This window comes from Puma concolor, chromosome A1 (genome assembly GCF_028749965.1).
Source record: "Puma concolor isolate L17-30 chromosome A1, mPumCon1.1.hap2, whole genome shotgun sequence".
NCBI classification, from domain to species: Eukaryota; Metazoa; Chordata; class Mammalia; order Carnivora; family Felidae; genus Puma; species Puma concolor.
Window position 1 is genome coordinate 124,533,739 of NC_141667.1, and position 21,512 is coordinate 124,555,250.

The window sequence follows — 21,512 nt, forward strand, 5'->3', positions numbered from 1 at the left end:
CATAGGGAATACAGTCAGTGACAGCATATTAATGTTATACAGTGACATCTGGTGACTGTACTTATTGTGGTGAGCACTGCACAGTGAATAGAACTACTGAGTCACTATGTTAAAAAGACAGTAAGATGCCACTTCACACCTGTCATAGGTGCTAAAATGTAAGAGTGTAGGTTAGGTACTTTTAAAAGAAAGAAAAAATGGAAGTGGTGCAGCACTAATTGTTTATTCCAGTAACAAGGCAGTGGGCCTGGAGGGAGCACTTGGGTCCCAACTGCTCAATTCAAGTTGTCCAGGAGGCAGCAGCAGCACAGAGCAGTCCAACACGCGGCCAGGGCTGCCTGACACCCGGTGTCCACGTCCATCTTCCTTTCCCGTTCCACCACGTACACTGGGGGCAAGGCAGGGGCAGGGGAGAGAAAGACCTAGTCAGAGGGGACTGCGAGTAGCAGCGTCCTATGCAGGTAGTATTTAGCACAAGCCACGGAGACTCCCACCCTCTCCAGAGGGTCAGAGCCATGCCTGTCTGCTTCCCTGCTCCATCTCTGCTCCAGTGTCTGGCACACGTCAGGCATTCACTAAACGTTTCTTAAACGTGTGAATGAAGGGGACGGCTCAGCAGCTGTCAGACCACTGTGTCCTGACGCCTCCCCTGCCCCAAGCTGACAATGAAACCCAACCCGGCACCTAACTTGAGGCTTGTCCAAAGTGGTCCAGTTTGCAGTGAGCCCTGTTCTCAGCCTGGTGTGGCAGGCACTGGCTGAAAGCTTTATGCATTATCTCATTTAATCCTCACAACGGCTCCAGCATCGTTTCTAATTCTGTGTCACCAGCATCATTTCTAATTCTCAAACACTCAGCAAATGTGAACTGGCAGAACCTATTTTATTTTTTATTTAAAAAAAATTTTTTTTAACATTTATTTATTTTTGAGACAGAGAGAGACAGAGCATGAACGGGGGAGGGTCAGAGAAAGAGGGAGACACAGAATCTAAAACAGGCTCCAGGCTCTGAGCTGTCAGCACAGAGCCTGTCGCGGGGCTCGAACTCACGGACCGCGAGATCATGACCTGAGCCGAAGTCGGCCACTTAACGGACTGAGCCACCCAGGTGCCCCTGAGCCACCCAGGCACCCCGGCAGAACCCCTTTTAAAGAGATAGGGGGTAGTGCATATAGTTCTGACTCATAAAATCCACACTGAGGGTTTTTCCTACAGAAATAATTGTCCCAATGTTCAGATATGGGTATAGTGTGTCTACTATATCAAAACCCCAAATTAACAATGACCTTGGTATCAATGGGACACTGATTAGCTAAATCAACACATACTGTAAGACAGAAAACTAACCAGTCTTTAAAAAGAACTAGGTAGGGGTGCCTGGGTGGCTCAATCAGTTGAGCGTCCAACTTCCCCTCAGGTCATGATTTCACAGCTCTTGAGTTCAAGCCCTGCGTCGGGCTCCGTGTTGACAGCTCAGAGTCTGGAGCCTGCTTCGGATTCTGTCTCCTCTCTCTGCCTCTCCCCCGCTCCCACTGTGTCTCTCAAAAATGAGTAAACATTAACAAAAAAAAATTTAAAAGAACTAGGTAGTTCTTCCATGTTGCCAACAAATTAAGCAAGGTACATGGCATGCCTTATTTGATCTGTACGAAGAAAAGGATGCACACATATACACAAATAAGTTTCCAAAAGGATACAAGAAACTTAAAGGTCAGGATGTGGCAAGGGGTAGAGGATTTTACATCTGCATTTTACATTTTCCTTAATCCAGGAAAGTGAGTCTTTGATTCCAAAGCCACACTCAAAGCTTGCTTCTTCTGGACTGTCACTGCCGAGTCCTACTGGCAGGAGGGAGGACCTGTCCATTTTCAGCACACCTTGGACCCCTACTAGCCTCTACCACAAGTGTCTGGGGGCAGTGGGTATTGACCACTCCCTGGCTCCCTGGTGGCACCCACCCTAGTCCCAGACTGTCTTCCCCGTGTCACTGTTACTTAGACAGTGCCACCCTCACCCCAACCCTGGCCAAACTCCACATAACGTGTGCTCCCAGTTATTTTTGCTCTTCTCATAACCTGACTTTGCTCCTGTGACCCATAGCCCTCCCTATCAGTGATGTCTTCAGTGCAATTCTGACTCCTCTCAGGCCTTGCTGGCTCTCTCAGGGCAAACCCAGTGAGCAGCATATTCAAATCACTGCTCTCCACTCCCTCCAAGGAGCTCGGAGACCAGAGAGCACCCCCGAAACTGGTACAGTTCCTAAGGCTGAGCCCCGTGCATCAGAAACAGGCCACTGCCAAGGTTCCTCCCTCTCCACCATCACCAGCTGGTGGCATTTCAGAAATCACCAAACCCCAGCCTCTTCTGTTCCTCCATGTTGAGTTTGGGTTTAGGTTTGGGCAGGTGTCAGGAGCCCACCTGAGCCCAGGCCTAGAGAAAGAGGGCACCAAGGGAGAAGGGACAGCCACTCCCTATGTACACCCCAGAAGATTCCATGATCTTCCAAGGGGCGTCTTCAGGTCCCTTGACAACCCCCACGGCTCCGCTCTTTGCTCACTCCTGGAGGTGAACATCATGCTCTTTCTCTTCTGGCTTCCTCAGCAGAGCCCCTCCACCCACCACACCCCTGTCTGTCACACCTCAGCAGTATACCTGTCAGAAACTTCAGTGCCTACCCATCTGACCCTGAAAATAGTGCCCACCTCACCCCTTGGCCCTCTTTTGACACTGGCAACAAGGTCACTGGGCTCGTTCATCTTCCCTTTCCTGGAAACATCCCCTCCACTCTTCTGCTCTGCTTTTGGGGCCTTATAACACCCCAGATTGTTGGGACATGGGATGGACGCCACCTCAGCCAAGGTACCAGTCCACTGCTCCTAGATTCCACCCTCATCATTCCTGTCTTTGTCATCAGACTGAAGTCTGTAGAGCCCTGCGTATTCCCACGTGAAGAACACACTGTGGTCCCATTTTACAGAGGAGGGAACTGCTCAAGAGAAGTCTACGTGGTCTGTCCAAAATCAGCTAGAAGGTAGCATTCACATGTCTATTTCCTGACTCTCCTCTCACGCAGCACACACCCACTGTTCTGCACGTACCTGCCCAGCATGTCACTCCTTTGCTCAAGGAGCAAGGTTCCTCCTTCCTATAGCACTTTCTCCTTGGCTATCTGGACTGTTCACAGTCAGACTGCATGGGCCCCAGGGGTGTGTATCTGCCCTTGTTCAGCAGCCCTGCTACCTAGCCTGTTGAGGGCCTCAGGTGCCTTGCCTTGCTTCAGCAGACTCAACTGGCCTCACGTATCACAGCCCCTTTCAGGAGACCTTTGAATACTGTGTGAGAGGTGGGGCCAGTGCTTCCTCTCTGACTGTGGGGAAGCCACCTCTAGGCACATGCACAGTGTAAAGGGGAGTACTTGAATGACTGATAATCCAAAGAAAATTCTACGTGGTGTTAATTCTACGTGGTGAATTTCCTCTGGGCTTCAAGCACCAAGGCCTGTATTTGGGTGGGTGCAGAACTGTGGTCCCTGGAAAGCTGGGACAGGACAGCTCTGCGGTGAGGAGGCAGGAGCCCACTTAAGGTTGTACACACAGAGCAGAGAGAGGTGCCCTGAACCTCCTGCAACACTCACTGCCGCGGTGGGCAAGCAGTACCACCTGTCCCGTGGACAGACTGCCCAGCACAGACCAGGCCATGCAGGAGCTCGATTTACTCTATGCCCCACCCTCCAACACCCAAAACACAGCCTGCAGAGGGCACTAGCTGTGTTCTCAGAAAAGTTCTGTCCCTGTCTCCCCAGCCTCCTCTCTCACAGCTGGCCTCAGCTGTTCCAACATCTCTTCCCTGGAACCTGAACCTGAGGTTCAGCAAAAGAGTGAGAGAGATTGAGAGTGAGAGTGAGTATGTGTATAAGGCAGCAGGGTTCTCAGATTCCAGACATGGGAAGTTCAGAGAGTAGCAGAGAAGGAACCCTTCCCACCTGACACTGTCTCTCCAATTCTGGTCACAATTCCCAAAGACACCCTGTTCCAATTTAGTATTAGGCACCACAATTAGGATTTTAGAACAAAGATTTTCATATGACGTTATCCAATTGGATTTAAACTAGGCTCATCTACACATTGGCCACATAACCTTGGGCAGGTGACCGCTTCTCTTAGCCTCAGTTTCCTCTGCTGTAAAATAGGACTACATTGATAATCTACACCCCACCGATTGTTGAGCAAATCAGGAGACCAGGCACATTATAAAATACTTAGCACAGTGCCTACCACATTGTAAAGCTTTCGATCAATGTTCCCTGATATTATCACTATTATTCAAGTGACCATGGCCCTGCAGGCAGACCCCTCTCCTGACTTAGTGGGCCTCTTTCAGACAGGTCCACATAGGCAGAGAGAAGGGGGCTCTCACCTGACTCTGGGGAGAAGCATCAGAAAGAAACCAGAGGCCAGGGAGCAGAGTCACAGGCTGTTCTGGGAGCAAAGGACCCTAAGGCCAGCTGGCTCTTCACTGTCTGGAGGACAGGACAGGTCCAGCCCCAGGCAGGCACGTGCCCAAAGCCACTCTGAGGGAAGGGGGTGAATGAACAGAGCCAGGCCCCACTTCTAGCAGACCCATGGTGGGAGAACATAAAATGTTGGAGGGGGAAATGCCAGGAGCACAAGGCCCTGCCCTGACCCCAACTCATGTACATACATACACCACCCCCCCCGCCACACACACACACACACACACACACACACACACACACACACACACACACACTTTTCTTTTTGCCTCAAACACATGGCATCAGAGCTCAGGATCAGGGGGACATGGTCACATCTTTGGCAAGTATGACCTTGGGAAACTCCGGCAGGGCCCAGAACAGAGCAGCTTCCAAGAGCAGGGGACAGGGAGCTGGGATCCCAGGTCTGGGACAGAAGGACCTGGCCAGCATGGGAACAAACAGGACAACAGCACAGGGCCTGTAATCCAAGGGCCAGAGACACTTGTACCCTGTCAGGGTCATGCCTAGTGACAACCCATCCCCCCGACGGGAGTCCTGGGCACACTGGGCTCTGCGGCCACCCATTCCAGCAGTGAAACCCCACTGTGGGTTTCACAGGCACCTCCAGCCCTCAGGCTGTACAGACAGTGATATCTGTGAATGCAGACAACAGCCCACCTCCAGGATCTGTCTGTGTGCTCCTTGAACCAGCTCTTCCTTCTCTGTCCCTGCCCGAGGAATGGCTCACCAGAGGAGCATCCCCTTTCCTCGTCAGCTCCAGGAATAGCTGCCTGATTCATTACCAGGCCCCTCCCAGGGTTTAGGACGGAGACCTAACTTGAGGTTGGGTTACTGTGTGAACGGCTCTTCTTCCACGCCCCACCCACATCTTTCTGATCCTCTGAGAAGCATCTGATCTGCTCTCTGGCAAACTTGTCCCTTCATCCTCCAGCATCTAAAGCAAAGCCAAATAAAGCAACCGTCAGGAGACTAAAACAATGGCCACAGTACTAAGCATGTATTGATGCCTTCTCTCAACTCATTCCCAGCCCAGACTCCTCTACACTCCCTTCCTTCCTTCTTGATTTAGGCTCCAGGGCGGCTTGCTCTGACTCGGCCCTCCCCTTCACCTCTCATAACCTCAGTGTCCTCACCTGCAAAAAAGCAGGGTTGACAGTGCTATCTGTAAGCGAGGCCCCAAAGAGATGAAAATGCATTGACAACAAGATATGGCTTGATCCTCCCCCTCCTGGGCCCTGCAGCCATGTGCCAGAGCAGAGGGTAACAGCCCTAAGAGCAGAAAAGTAGCAGAGAATGTTCTCCTCGTTCTCCTGCTGGGCCAGACGCATGAAGGCCAGCGCAGGGTGGATGGGAACGAGGAGCATGCGGTCTCCATTAACCTGCACCAGCAAAAGCCTCTCAGCCAAGGATAAATGGCTACAGTGCACAGAGACAGGGTCCTGGCCCCATGTTATAAGGGCTGCATGGCCCACGGTTTTATCATGTCATGGGCTCAAAGTCCACCGGGGCACTGATTCTTAACGTCCTTAACTATGCAAAAGAGCTGTGGTTGGCTCAAGTGTGGATATGGAGAATTTCTATTAAGAAATTAATAAAGAGAATAACCATATAACCATCAAGAAAAAAATTCACAACCAGCCATCTCTACTTCCTAACTGAACTGATCTGGCAGTCTGGCCTAAAGAAGTCTCATCAAGAGGTAGAGACCCATGCCAGGACCACTGAATCCATCAAAAGCCCATTATCCCCCAGGTGTGTACACCTCACCAGTTGCCAAGGGCTGTTGGACTAGGTTTAAACTGGTACAGGGAAAACCAGTCCTTGTGGCAACCCCAAACGCCAGAGTATTTAGAAAAATATTGTACTCCCCCAAGAAAAAAATTTACATATAATTCTAATAATGTTAAATGCTGTATAAGATCTGGATGAAATAAAGACAAATAACAAGAACCAGCAGAGATGGGAGAGAATACTGTGCCTCACAAAGCTGCCACGGGTGGAAGAAAAATGGTCTCAACAGCCTCAGTTGTCAGTGGGCTCAGGGTTTCAGGTCCCCAAATGGAGCCAGATCAGAGACAAGGTCAAAAGGCCAGCCCAACTTGGGTCAGGAGGGGCAAAGTCAGAAAGAGCATGCACCCCTAGAGCAAGCCAGCTCTAATAAGGACACTACCAACGTCCACCAGCAAGTGACAAGGGTGCCCCCACAATCACAAAGAAGTGGCCAACTAAGTTGGAGTTGTAATGCGCAGTAGAAGCCTATCAAATATCAAAATGAAGCTTGATGTTACAAGTGGTGCTTAAGTTGGAGTCTAAAATTAGATGGTGAGTAAAGCTAACTTTTGGTCTGTAAGCCTAGCCCTCAGTGGAGAAGGGCAATTTATCAGAAAATGACCTTCAAAGACATCTTGCTGCTTGTGCTTTAAAACTTTGACCCATATGAACTGAAAGCATGAACTTGAACAGGTATTTATGCACCCATGTTTATAAGCAGCATAGTCACAAAAGCCAGAAACGGAAGCACCCAAGTGTCCACTGACGGAGGAATGGATAAACAAAACATGGTTAATACATATGATGGAATAGTATTCAACCTTAAAAAAAGGAAATTCTAACACATGCTATGACTTGGGCTAACCTTGAGGACATGATGCTAACACATATATGGCAATAACAAAAGGACAAATACTGTATGACTCCACTTACAAGAGATACCTAAAATGGACCGACTTCTAAGGCAGAGAGTAGAATGGTGGTTAGGAGTGGCTGGAGACGGGCTTATTGTTCAACAGGTATAGAGTAAGTTTTCAAGAAGATGAAGTAAGTTTTGGAGATGGATGGTGGTGATAGCTGTACAATACGACTGTATTTAAGGCCAATGAACTGTATATTTAAAAATGGTTAAAAGGATACATTTTATGTTCTGAGTATTTCACCATATACAAAAACCCCTACATTCTTAAAAAAAAATTTTTTTTTAATGTTTGTTTATTTTGAGAGAGAGAGAACGTGCACGCAGTCAGGGGAGGGGCAAAGAGAGAATCCCAAGAAGGCTCCGCACTGCCGGCGCAAGCCTAACACAGGGCTCGAACCCACAAACCATGAGATCATGACCTGAGCTGAAATCAAGCACTGGATGCCCAACCGACTGAGCCACCAGGCACTCCCCAAACCCCTACATTCTTTAATGCTTTGCTTACTCATGAGGACTCCAGGCACCTCGCCGCCCTGGGAAGGAGACACCAAGGCTGAGCTTCGCAGCAGGCAGAACTCCAAACGCGAGCGGTTCAGGAGCACTTACTCCCACAGCAGTTTCCCGCGGTTGGGTAGTGCCCACCGACCCTGGGCCCTCCGGGGCCAGCCTGGACCCGGCCAGCAAGAGGCACATCGTGCTCATAAAAAACCCAAGTCCTCTCTGCCTGCCGTATGTCCACCTGCCTTCCTCCCTCAACACTCCCGCAGACGGCTCCGATTGTGCGGCACCACCAGAGGATGTGGCAGACACTGCTCAGTCTCCCTCCCACCTCGTGTAGCCTGCCTCTCATTTTTCTGACACAGCCCTGCAGGGGAGTCCAGGAACAAAAGACACTGTACCCGACTCCGGGAGCTCACAGACCACTTGGAAAGAAGAGCCAGAGACCCATCTGAGGAGCCACACAGAGACATGCCACACTGGGTGGGACCAATAATAAACACAACTGGCATTTGGAATCAGGACATATCCTCTCAATGAGCTACAGGGAAAGGCATGTCCATCTTATTAGTGCCCCGTTGTCATGTCTCTTTCTCTTCCACTAATGCAAGAAAATTTAAAGAAACGATGGCTACTGAGTGTCTCATCAAGAAGTGGGCGTCACTTTAGTTCAGACCCGGCTTCTGACTGAGTCATCACAGCCCGACTCTCCTTGCCCCCAAAAGATGGCAGACAAGGTGGTTAATGCACGATCTGCCATTTCATACCCTGCTAAGAAGCTGGAAAGATGCCTGGAACTAGGGAATTGCAGAAACAAAGCAAGGAGAGAGAGATCAGAAAACAGAAACTCCCAATGTCCCTGGCTCTTGAATATGACAATGACTGTTATGACTTTGAAAGCTAAAAAGAAATCAGGAAAATTATTATTTTCCAGGTTTTCAGGCACTGGGTTACAGAAAAAAATTGGAGAGGTAGTATACTCCAAGGGGAGCTGGCTCTTTGGGACTTGTCCAAAAGGGCAGAGATGGCCAAGGAGGTAGCTGCTGGGTTCTACCAATTAGTGTCCAGGCACAGACAGGCACAGGTTGCTCTGTTATCAGCAATGCTTGTCTGACTCACACTGAATGACGGCCTCAGGAGTTTCATTCAAATAGGACTTGCTGCATTTTGTAACAAGGTAAACACCGCCATATCGTTTTTACTGAACACAAAGTGTGTTTTTATCTTAGGTATACAGACCGTAACTGGCTTCTACACGCACCAGATTCCTGTGTTACTGATTAACAGTTCTAAGCAGATATATTTATGCAAAACACCCCAGGTTGTTTCTTCCCTCCACTGTCTGGATTAATTTTGCAATAGTAAAAGACTTGTGTTTTCAGGTGACTGTACCTCAGTTTCAGGCCCTGGTGAGAACAAGGTGAGTTCTCAGGTCACGGATAGAACCGATAACCATTCTCAATAAACATGGTGAGGTGATTCAAGGCAGACCTCACTTTATAAGGACTGTCCTGCCTCCCCAACTCCCTGCCCACCATTTCAGAGCAATAATGGTCATCCCTGTAGATCAAGAAAGAACCGTATGGGGTGCCTGGCCCCCACTAAGTCATCCACAACAATCTCTGCTGTTCTGTAACCCCACCACACAGCAACGCCAACCCAAAAGGCAATGACAAAAAGTCTTCACCCACTGTGGTGAATGTGAGGCCAGAGAAAGGGAGATAGAGGCGTGGCCTTCCTTGTCTGTAGGGCTGTGACTAGAACCCTGCCAGGCTGGAGACAGGTCTGGGGTTTAGGGAAACAGCTTCCTTCTGTGGTCATCTGATGAGTTCTAGCTTGCTTGTCCAAAGAAGCCTGATAGAAAAAAGTCTCCAACATCATGACCAACTACCTTTCCACTGAAACCATGAGAGATATGCTAATCCTTGCTAGGAAAACCCTCAAGTGGTAAAATAAGTGGGCTTAGCCTTGGAGGCAGAGTGGCCATGCAGGGAGCCGCCAATGTGTCAGGAATGACAGAAGGCATCTGACCACTCCCCATCCACCGAACAGAGTTCAGCGGCCCAAAGCAGTGTGCTTATTTACAGCACCACCAGTGTGGAGAACAGGAGGCTTCCCAGCAAACTCTGGAGGTCCAGCACACTCAAGCCAGTACAATCATCACTGGCAGGAGGACCCCTCCCCAGGTCACAGCACAAGCAGACCCGAATGACTGCTCCTGGGCCTAGCAGCTCGCCAAGGAACACTGGAGAGAGGAGGGGTGGGGGCCTTACAGTTGGATATCCTGGGGTCCACTCTGGGTGCCACCTGGAGGGCGTGATCACCTCTCCTGAGCTCAGGCTCCTTGTCTACAAAATGGGGATCATAACAGTACCTATTCCTTCACTGTGTTCTTCAGTAACTTAATGAATTAATCCACATAGGCCAGGGCCTAGTATACAGCAGGTACTCAGTATATGCTAGCTGCTATTATTCCTCCCAAGACAAGAGACCTGAAGGTTGGAAGGCAGGGCTCCCTAACTGCTGAGCACCTGGCAGCAACATGGGCCCAGTGTAAAGCTGGTAGGGAGATCCTACAGTCAGTTTCCACTTTATAGGAGCAACCAAGATCTTTCTGAAGAATAAACACAGGATTCAGAAATGGGGTAAAAGCAGCATCTATTTCCCGTTGGTACTGCCCAAGCCCAACTGCTTGTGGACACCAGGCTGCTGGGCAATAACTGAGAAAGGCAGGGGCAGTGTCTCCTAATGATGTTTGCAAGCACACGGCCTTGGTACTTACCCATCCTTGCCCTTATCGGCAGGATGGAGCTGGTGACCACCCAGAACCCTCTACCACTACCCACCTTCTCCGATGCCTGACCAGGGGAGTGGTCAGGTATTCTTTTTCAACCTCCAGGAGGAACTCTGGTGACCCTTAGCTCCTGATTCCACCTGGATAAAAATACTGAAGACTCCCTAGGGGTGCCTGGGTGGCTCAGTCAGTTAGGCACCTGACTTGGGCTCAAGTCATGATCTTACTGCTTGTGAGTTCGAGTCCCGTGTCAGACTCTGTGCTGAAAGCTCAGAGCCTGGAGCCTGCTTCCAGTTCTGTGTCTCCCGCTCTCTCTGCCCCTTTCCCACTCATGCTTTCTTTCGCTCAAAAATAAACAAACGTTAAAAAGAATTTTTTTTAATAAAATTAAAAAAAAACTACTGAAGACTCCCAGTGTCACTTGCAGCTCTATTTTCCTAGCCTAGCCCAAGGCACTCAGGAGTCCTGGCATATAGGAGATATGGAACAAACCAATGAATGAGTGAACAAATGAACCAACAATTTGCCTCACACATTACACCTTGGCTGGAAAAACCGTTTCCAGCCTGTCTTGCAAGCAAGCTGCAGGTTTGGGCTTAGCTATTCTCTGAAGCAACAGCAAAGCAGTACTAAGAAAAAATACGAAGGTCCTATCAGTTTTAAGCTCTAAAGGAAGGGAGTCACTCCCTCCTCTATCAGCTGAAACCCTTCAAGAGACCTCATTCAGCCCAAACTTTCTTGTAGTGGCTGAGAGAGCAGTCTCTGGTATGGGAACCAGCACTTTATCCCACAGGGGATTGAGCTGACCAGGGGGAGACCTTGGGAGTCAAGCGAGTAAAGGGAGCTCAGGGTCCAGAGGCTGGTTAGGCTAGGGAGAACGGGCCCCATGGAAGACACCTTCTCCCGAGAGGCCTCTGGAGAGCCTTTACTTCAGACGTACACGCCCAGGGCATCCTGCCCATAGCCTTGAGGAGCTGATAGTTACCTGTGGCTGCCCAAGGGTACTCGGACAGGGCTTTTTTTTTTGGGGGGGGGTACTGACCCTTCATAAACTACGCATGATACACATCCCACCCAAAAGCAAAAATCCATTTTTACCTATTAAGAACTCAAATACAATCTTGCACTCTCTCTAAAATCCTTCAGGTTGTCCTCCAGACAACCAAATGAAGTCATTTCAAGGGTAAATGGAAAAGCTCAGAGGGAACCAAAACACTACTGAAAAAAAAAGTCTACTGGCCATTTTTCCCCATCTTGCCCTACAGAAAGCACAACTGAAAGGCATTGAGGGGTACCTGCGTGGCTCAGTCGGTTGAGTGTCCGACTTCGGCTCAGATCATGATCTCACGGTTCATGAGTCTAAGTCCTGCATTGGGCTTGCTGCTGTCAACACAGAGCCCGATTCAGGTCTGTCCCCCTCTCTCTGCCCCTCCCCTGCTCTTTCTCTCTCAAAAATAAACAACATTAAAAAAAAATTATAGAAAGGCATTGAAAACATTCCCAGGCTACTCCCAATTTATGGTCTTTAAGCAGGTACGTCCTTGAGAAGAGGGGCAGATGCCTGGAACCCCAAGGAGAAAGCTCTGTCCACATCACCCCGCCCCCGCCAAGTACATCCCTTAAATCCCTAGAAGGAGACTGTGTGCGCCTGCACATGTGGGTGGGGGTGAGGGGGCGTAGAGTGGGGAGAAGGCTCTAGTTTCTTCTCCAAGCTGCAGAAAGCCTCTTAATTCTAAGGGCACCCTGAGGAAGTGTGCCACCTTCCCGTTCAGGATCTCAGCCTGGACACACAAGTCACCTTTGATCAAATGAGGAAAAAGGCCCTGAGCCTCGCAATGGGAAGAGGAGGGGAACGGTACTGGCCTCTCAAAACCCAAAGAGCTGCAGCCCTGATGGCACACATCAGCAAGCTTCCTGCTGTAAGCTGATGAGCCTTTCCACAAGAGTCCAGAGCAAAGTGCATGTTTCCTGGAAGAGGGGAGCCAGGCAAGTGTGAACAGAAGACCAAGGCAGCCTACAGATACGGTCAGCACCCATTCGCTGGTCTGTCTCTGTGGGTCTGTCAGCCGCCCCCAAACTGTCGGCTCAGCTCAAACAGCAGGGGAGCAGGGTCCTGTCCACTGCTGTACCCGCCACAGGCCAGCTCCTGCAGACACAGGTTCACCAGATTCGGGGGGTAGGCTTGCTACACGTGGCATGGTCCATTCAAATAAAACGCAACCCCCTTACCCTCTCTGTGGCTCTGTTTCTTCACCTGAAAATGAGACAATAGAACCCATCTCTTAGAACTGTTAGGAAGAGTATATGATTAACTCTTTGAAAAGCAGTAAGCACAGTGCCAGGCACAAAGTAAATGGACAATAAATTACAGCTGTTACGTTATGAACTAAATAAAAGGCAAAAAGGAAAAGAAAAGCAATCTATGTTAGAGTTTTACACTGTTTTGAGATTTTTCGTAACAACAATAACTCATGCTGGGGGCACACTCCCGTGTGAAGTCAGCAGTGCGAGACTGACGTCTAAAATGGAGCCCCTGGGGTGCCTGGGTGGCGCAGTCGGTTAAGCGTCCGACTTCAGCCAGGTCACGATCTCACGGTCCGGGAGTTTGAGCCCCACGTCAGGCTCTGGGCTGATGGCTCAGAGCCTGGAGCCTGTTTCTGATTCTGTGTCTCCCTCTCTCTCTGCCCCTCCCCCGTTCATGCTCTGTCTCTCTCTGTCCCAGAAATAAATAAATAAACGTTGAAAAAAAAAATTTAAAAAAAAAAATAAAATAAAATAAAATGGAGCCCTTGATGACAAGTGACCACCACTCCTTAACGTGCATAGTCTACAGGGCCAAGATGCAGCAGATGATATATAGGACCTAAGGAATTGAAAATGAGACTAACATACTAAGTGAATTTCAAAAAGGGCTGCATTAAAAAAAACTAAACACGGCACAAAAGATTCACACCAAAATGTTAACTCCTATCTCTGGGTAGCAAAATTAGGGTATTATTTACTTTCTGTAAGTAAGAGCTATCTCTGTAATTTAAAAAGGTATTTTCAAAACAAGGCCATGTTTCTGTGAGAGAATGGCGATATAACCCAGGAGCAGCAGCTTGCAGTGGGGCAGATGCCTTAGTCGGCGTTTGGGAAAAGCCATTGTCCTGGGCCCCAATCATTGTGGATGTGGTCACCACAACAGTGTTAGTGGCTGTTGGGCTGAGCCCTCATCCAACGATGTGGACACTGAGCCTCATCTTCACTGTTAGCATTTTCATTATTAATGATTATTAATGATCATTATTAATGATGATTAATCCTATGCCGTGTCCTGCTTTTTAGAGCACCTCAACTCTGGGGAGCCACAATATAAGCAGAATATAGATTTTCCCCCCTATGGCTAACCACGGTGACCACTGGAAAGCAGGCGCTAGGTACGTGCAGGCACGGTGCCACCCGCTGGGGGTGCAGGTAGCACCCTGGAGCCGGCCTCTCCAGCACAGCAAATGCCTGCTACTACTTGGAGGGTATGAATGTTCTAGGGAAAGACTCCTGCCACCGTAGGTGACCCCACGCTCACGGGAAAGTCCCAACACCAGGGTCTTGGCTCCAATCCTAGGGACTGACCGGCTCTGTCCCACCTGCACCTTCCAATTTCCCTAGATGCCTTTTATCCAAAGCAGTCTTCCGGCTTTTTTTTGTCCACCAAACCAATTTTTTCTTGGTTCTATCAATGTAACTTTAAAAAGCTTCTGTGAGAGGTGAAGGGAATGTATAGGTCCCATGTGAAGACTAGGTAAAAGGAATATTAGAGCAGAAAACCGAGGCCACACCCGGGTGGAAAGGGGCAAAGAACAATGAAGCAAACTGGTCTGGGAGTAGGTAAGACTCCCAACGTCTTCTGTCTCCCCAGGCCAGCCAGGTGCGACCAACCGGCCTGCTGTGTCAGCAGGCACTGAGCACATCCCGCCAGGCAACTCAGTAAACTGGATCTGCGAAAAGCAGTTTCCTTTTTATACTCCAATACCCCTGAGTGCTGGGCAGGCCAATGTTTTTGAAAAGGCAGAATAGAGAGTTTTGCAGAAAGTATGTGACCCAAACAGAATGCATCTCTCAATCCAAGAAAACAGAAAAACCTGAGGCCATCTTTAGGGGCCTATGGTTCCCATGACTTTGTGACCAGACTGTCTTCACACGATGCCCAGGTCCACGACACCTACAGCAGTTCTTAGAGGGACTTTGTTAAAGCACTGGGCCTTGCTGAGCAGATCTGCCAAATTAAAGCCTGAAGTCACGATTGTGTGAAACAAGAGTCAAATTCGGTACCAAGAGCCCAGCACATTCACTCAAGGCCAATCTCACGTGCTTTCGTGAAAAGAACAGAATAGAGTTGCAGTTGAGTGTCCCCAGAAAGAACATGTCTTACCCGTAGAGCCCACTTCCTGTACCACTCCTCACCAGCAGCTATTGCTAATTTTGAAGTATTCTAAGGATATTCTCTAATGCAATGCAAAAGAGCATAAAAGTTAAGAACATGGTATGAAATCAAGCAGACCTGGGTTCATTCAGTTCATGGCTCAATGAGTTACTTTATGACTTTAGGCAAGTTATTTCCTCTCTCTGAATCTCAGTCTCCTCATCTTTAAAATGGGAAACCACCAAGACTGCTGTAGGGATTAAATGAGATAATGTTGACAGACCACCTGAAGAATAGGATCTAATCAGAAATATTTAACATTTGGGGCGCCTGGGTGGCTCAGTCGGTTAAGCGTCCGACTTCAGCTCAGGTCATGATCTCACAGCTTGTGAGTTCCAGCCCTGCTCGGTCTCTGTGCTGACAGGTCAGTGCCTGGAGCCTGCTTCTGATTCTGTGTCTCGCTCTCTCTCTGCTCCACCCCACCCCCCCTTGCACTCTCTGTTCTCAACAATAAACGTTAAAAAGAATTAAAAAAAAAAAAAAAAGAAAGAAAGAGTTCACATGGATTTAGTGCCTGACACAAGGGAAAAAGGAAGATGAAGGTAGAAAATTTTTTTTCCTCATTCATGGGAGGCCACGTGACACAGGGAAGCACTGGGTCGGCTATCTGGGGGTCCAGGGGCAACATATCGTAACTCTAAGACTCTGGCTCCACATCTGTAAACTCCGGGATAACTACTCAGCCTGAAGGACTACTTTGAGAGCTGAAGCCAAGTCCACAAAGCTCTCAGCCCAGCATCAAGCACCTCACTAGGTACCCAGTAAATGGTAGCTGCAGAGGGGCATGGGCCTTGGGGTTGGATTGGGTTTTGAATCCCAGCTCCACCACTTCCTAGCTGTGCGACCATGAAAAAGTGAAGTTAGCCTTTTTTTTATGCTTCAGATTCTTCATCTAGATGATGGGGATAGTAAGACCTATCTCAGAGGGGTGTTCCGAGGACTGAATGAATTAATATATAAAATGCGCCTGACACATAGCAACCACTGAAGTATTAGCTCTGTTCTTTAGCTAGCTATTTAATAATTAACAGTTAACAGTAAATATTTAAACATTTGGACCACTAGGGGCGCCTGGGGTGGCTCGGTCAGTTAGGCTTCCGACTTGGGCTCAGGTCAGGGTCTCACAGTTTGTGATTCTCAATCTCATGACGGGCTCTGTGCTGACAGCTCGGAGCCTGGAGCCTGCTTCAGATTCTATGTCTCCCTCTCTCTCTGCCCTTCCCCCGCTTGTACTTGGTCTCTCTCTCTCTCTTAAAAGTAAACATTAAAAAAAAAGCCACTTAAAAATTTGGACCACTAGACTCAAGCTCTTATTGTTCAGCTTTTTTTTTTGTTTTTGTTTTTGTTTTTTAAGATTTTAAGTAATCTCTACACCCAATGTGGGGCTCGAACTGACAACTCCAAGATCAAGAGTCAAATGCTCCACTGACTGAGCCAGCCAGGTGACTGGCTGGTTTTAATATAGGGAATGGTATCAAACACCCAGATTCTCCAGTCTTAGACTAAAGAGAAGCTCGGAAACAAAGCCTGTCCAGCCAGAGGTCAAGAGGGAGTTCAATATAGTTCCAAGTTCCCAAGCCTTCCTCCTGGGCAGACCACTAGAAAAAGGCATATATTTTTCAGCTGCTGATGAAACTGTTTAGGAATGCTTTTCCTCCACTGGGTTCAAAAAACAATGGGCAACTTAAATTTTTCATTATGCAGACTCTACTGCAATGGCCCTCAAAGGTGATTTGGGTCCCTAGGGGGGACTCTGGTAACGTCTGGAAACGTTCTGGTTGCTGTAACTGAGCAGCCACTACTGGCATTTAGTGGATAAAGGTGAAGATGCTGCTGAGCATCCCACCAAGCAGGAGACACCCCACCCACCTCTAACAAAAAGTATCCAGTCGGGGTGCCTGGCTGGCTGAGTCAGTAGAGCATGTGACTCGATCTTGGGTTTGTAAGTTCAAGTCCTCTGTAGGGTACAGAGATTACTTAAAAGTAAAATCTTTTGGGGCGCCTGGGTGGCTCACTCGGTTGGGCGTCCGCCTTCAGCTCAGGTCATGATCTCACACTCTGTGAGTTCAAGCCCCACGTCGGGCTCTGTGCTGACTGCTCACAGCCTGGAGCCTGCTTTGGATTCTGTGTCTCCCTCTCTCTCTGCCCCTCCCCTGCTCATGCTCTGTCTCTGTCTCAAAAATAAATAAAAACATTAAAAAAATAAATAAATAAAATCTTTTCAGAGAGCTTTTATTCTTTTTTTTTGAGGGAGCGAGCAAGCAAGTGGGGTAGGGGCAGAGGGAGAGGAAGGGAGAGAGAATCCCAAGCAGGCTCCATACTGTCAGAGCAGAGCCCGATGCAGGGGTCGAACTCACAAGCCATGAGCTCATGACCTGAGCCGAAATCAAGAATTGGACATTTAACCAAATGAGCCACCAGGTACCCCAAAAATAAAATCCTAAAAAAAAAAATTATCCAGCCCAAACGTCAACAGTGAAGTGGAGAAATCTTGCCCTATAGGGAGGTTGCTTCTGATCAAGTAAAGGAAGGAAGACGGTATACGCAATGCCCTCTGCACTACAATGGCAGCCAGGTACAAATGACACGTGCATGTAAGCAAGAACTGCCTGGGAAATAAAAATGCAAAAATGATTTGAGACGATGGCATATCTGGACTATGACCGGAATTTAAAAAATTGTTTTGTATGTGAGTTGTTACTATGTTTAGGGACCAGCGAAGAAGTGAGGGCCAGCACTCACGGAAGCAAAAATGACTGAACGCTCCATCTCTCAGTTGTGATCATTCCCATAGCTGATAGCAAGTATTGTTAACGGAGCTCCACCCCCTGCTACACAATGAATTTTCTGCTCGGGCAGTGCCTGGGTGGCTCAGTCAGTTGAGTGGCTAACTCTTGATTTTGGCTCAGGTCATGATCTCAGGTTGTGAGGTCCGCCCCAGGTTGGGCTCCATGCTGAGTGTGAAGCCTGCTTAAGATGCTCTCTCTCTCTCCCTCTGCCTCTCTCACTCCTGCGGGCTCTCTCTAAAAGGCAATAAACAAACAAACAAACAAACAACATGAGGGAAGGGAAAGGAAGTGCAAAGTCTTTTCTGCAAATTCAAGCCCAAAGTTGAAAAACTTGAAAAAGCTCATTCCAGAGTCTCACCTGTTCCCTCTCCTGCCTCTCTCTAAACTCCTCTTCATCTTTCATCAGTCAATAAGCAATTACTGGGGACTCAAATAGTCAAATTAGACAAAGTCTCTGCTATCGTGGAAGACCTTAATTCTATAACTACAGCTAAGATAAAAAAATTACAAACCAGTGGAGGACAGAAAGCTGACCCAGACTAGGGGGTGGAAAGTAGCACTCAACGTCTCTGAAGTGCCACATGAGCAAGATGGGAAGGATTTAATAAAGGTTACTTGAGCCAAGAGAGGCGTCAAGACTTTTCACAGTCATACAGAGGAAATACCATTTACGAAAGCTACGTGGGAAGAGAGGCCTGGCGAGGCTGAGGAAATGAACTGGAATCTGGTAGCAGGGCCAGAACATGAACGACCTCAAGCCTTTTGGAATCCTGGCCTTTATTCTAAGAATAATACCAAACCATTAAGGAGGGAGAAAGAAATGTTGAAACCCTCACCTTGTGTAGTTCCTACTCCGCCATGTCCAAGGGTTAGGGGAGGAAACTGCTGCCACCAAAACCTCTTTACCCTCAGTGAAATCAAAACCTCTGGCCTCTCACACAGAAACCCAAGCCAGTAGCAAAGCCTGCAACCTAAATGGAAGCCATCAGAACACTGCAAAGAGAAGGAACAGCTTCTCCTCCAAAGCAAGGCTCAACAAGTTCTCAGGCCAATGAGCCATAAAGGCCCATGCCATCTCTGAGGAGGGAAAAGAGACCCTCAAGATGGCCGAGAGAAATAGTTGATGTCAGAGCCCTTGTCAAGAGCCACAAATACCAGGGGGACCCCAAAAGGAGCCCATCTTCCCTTAGTTGAGGGGCCGTGTTCAGGCTGCATCAGGCCACAGTCAACTCCCGTCTCCAGGTGTGCACTTTCATCTGCACAGGGCCTGGGGATTCATTCTGTCAGGAGATCTTTCTCAAGTCCCACGACCAGCTACTGTGCTGGGTCTGGGAAACGAACTGTGTCCATCTCCTACTCCTTCCTTGTTCATCTTCCTCCTCCTCTCTTTCTCTCTCTCTCTCTCTCTCTCTAGAGGCCACCATCCTTCTGGCCACTGGATCTGTCTCTTCCTCACAGCAAAGAGTATATGTGACTAAGCCCACTTCCTGGGTCAGAAACCACAGCTTCTCAATTATGACAGGCCTGGCTAATTTTTTTTTAAGTTTACTTATTTTGACAGAGAGGGTGTGAGCGGAACAAGGGCAGAGAGACAGGGAGAGAGAATCCCAAACAGACTCCACGCTGTCAGCACAGAACCCAGTATGGGGCTAGATCCCAAAAACCATGAGATCATGAACTGAGCCAAAGTGAAGAGTTGGACACTCAACCGACTGAGCCACCTAGGCGACCCTGGCCTGGCTCGAGTCTTAAAGACGCTGGCCCAGTCCCATGTGAAACACAAGGGCATTCTAAGGAATTCCATGCGAACACCATTTGGGCATCAGAAGACTCAAACGAATTACCCAGGCTAGGGGCTAAGAGATGTGAGAGGAAGGACAAAGGTTAAATGGGCTAAACAAAGAGAAACTGAGGATAAGATGTAAAGGAGCGTTTTGTAAGGCAGCCAACTCTCGCCACGAAGAACCAGGAGGCCAAGATAAACAGGAGACCAACAAGGAAGAAGCACAAAAGAGGCACCAAGTACGCCGAGCGCAGACCTCAGGCGCTGAAGGCAGCAGCGGAGCAGAGCCCAGTGGCGCGGACCACCTCTCCTCAAGCAGAGCCGGTGAAGCAGAGACAGGCCCCAGTGAAAGTGAGTATGAGAATGCCCCACCACTCACTAGCTCCGACCTTGGCAAAACCCCTCCTTTGAAAGGACCCACCTCCCAGAGCGGTCAGGCCAATTAAACAATAAAGGATATACAACGGCACCAGGCCCGGCACACAGCGGCTCTCGGGACCACTCCCAGGATTCTCCCCAGACGAGGACTAAAAGAACCCCAGGTAAGGCCTAAAGGAGAATGACTCATAAGACACCTGAGCAGGTAGAGGATATTAGGGGGGAAGAGGACGGTCGATCATTCCACAAATAGTAGGAACTATTTGAGGAGTGAACCTAACATACAAAGGGGCTGTACATATATGTATGTATAAAGGAACTTATATTCCGGCAGGAGGAGAGAGGCAGCCAAGGAACACATAATAGTACTACATAGGGAAAGGAGATGAGAACAGGGAGAGAGAGTGCCCGGGTGGGGTGCCCGTTTAGGCAAAGGGTGAAGGGAGGCAGCTGGACGGCCTCTATGACTACGTGCCTGCAGACTACGAGAAACGAGAACATATTCCTTTAGATTTCTGAGAAAAGGCAAAGCCCTGGAGGGGAGTGGACCTGGTGAGTGAACGGACAGCCGGAGAGGGCGGGGCAGAGGGTGCAGGGGGCAGCTGGCTCTGAGAGGGCCTTGCTGGTCACTGGAAGGTCTCTGGCTTTTACTCTGAGTGACATGGAAAGCAATTAGGGAGTCTGAACAAACAGAAAGCAGACAGCAGGAGCGAGAGCAGGGAGGGAGACCGGCCATGTGGCCATGACTGCAGAGGGCGACTCAGGAGTTGTCCCAGGTGCCTCAGGCCAGTGGGGATGCTCAGGGGAGACCCAAGTGACACTCAGCAATTGGCTTTCCCACCTCGCCCCTGAAGGCTTCCTGTCTTCACCACCCCCATCCACCCATAAGCAAAAATTCAGAAAATTTACGTGGGCTGAAGGAGAAAACTAAACTTCCTCTCTGCCCACAAACGTGCCATAAACTGTACAAGGCGTATTACTTTATTCTACATCACAGTCCTGTCATCCCAGCTTTACAGAAAAAAACCCGAAGCCCCGGAAATGAGAGACACTCCACCTAGATTCCTAAGCCAGCGCTGCTTTTGGTGGCACCGGGCAGCGCCCTCGCTGGGACATTCTGTCATCTGATACCTGGCAAAGGCGGCTCTGAGCTGGACTTTATGCTGGAAAAGCTTCCCAGGGCAATGAAAACGCCCGATCGGAGTTTCTGATGAAAAAAGGCATAAAAGGCTCCAACAAGCCAGGCTGTAATTCCACACCTGAAGCCAATTAGCCAGAGATGCCAGACCATTAAATTCCTTCCTCTTCTATCCTCACAATGACTGATGAGAGCAGTGTCAGACACCAAGAAGAGCATCCACAAGGAGAAATATGCCATTCTATCACCACCCTCCCCCCAACTGCTGACCTTGGACTAAAGGAGAGGCCACTTTGAACTTCTAGTTGGTTGGCCAATGACCCAGTAGGGCACTCCTGGAACAGACACTCTCCTTTTGCATCTTCAAATTACAAAGAACTGTACCAAGGTCACTTTCAGTTCCTGATTTGCAGGCCTAGAAACCCAGTTCAAAGGCCAATTGGGCTTTTGAACTCCATGGGGA

The 21,512-nt window shown here is 48.9% G+C and overlaps 1 protein-coding gene across 1 annotated transcript in view; it reads right to left on the reverse strand.

Moving 5' to 3' along the window:
* Window positions 1-204: 204 nt before the first annotated feature.
* The window catches only part of CYSTM1 (cysteine rich transmembrane module containing 1), a 62,631-nt gene continuing 41,323 nt past the window's right edge, over window positions 205-21,512 (reverse strand). The window contains exon 4 of the mRNA XM_086716522.1: window positions 205-388. Coding sequence (XP_086572648.1) covers window positions 276-388 — 113 coding nt within the window. The 3' untranslated portion in view covers window positions 205-275. The remainder of the gene's footprint in view (window positions 389-21,512) is intronic.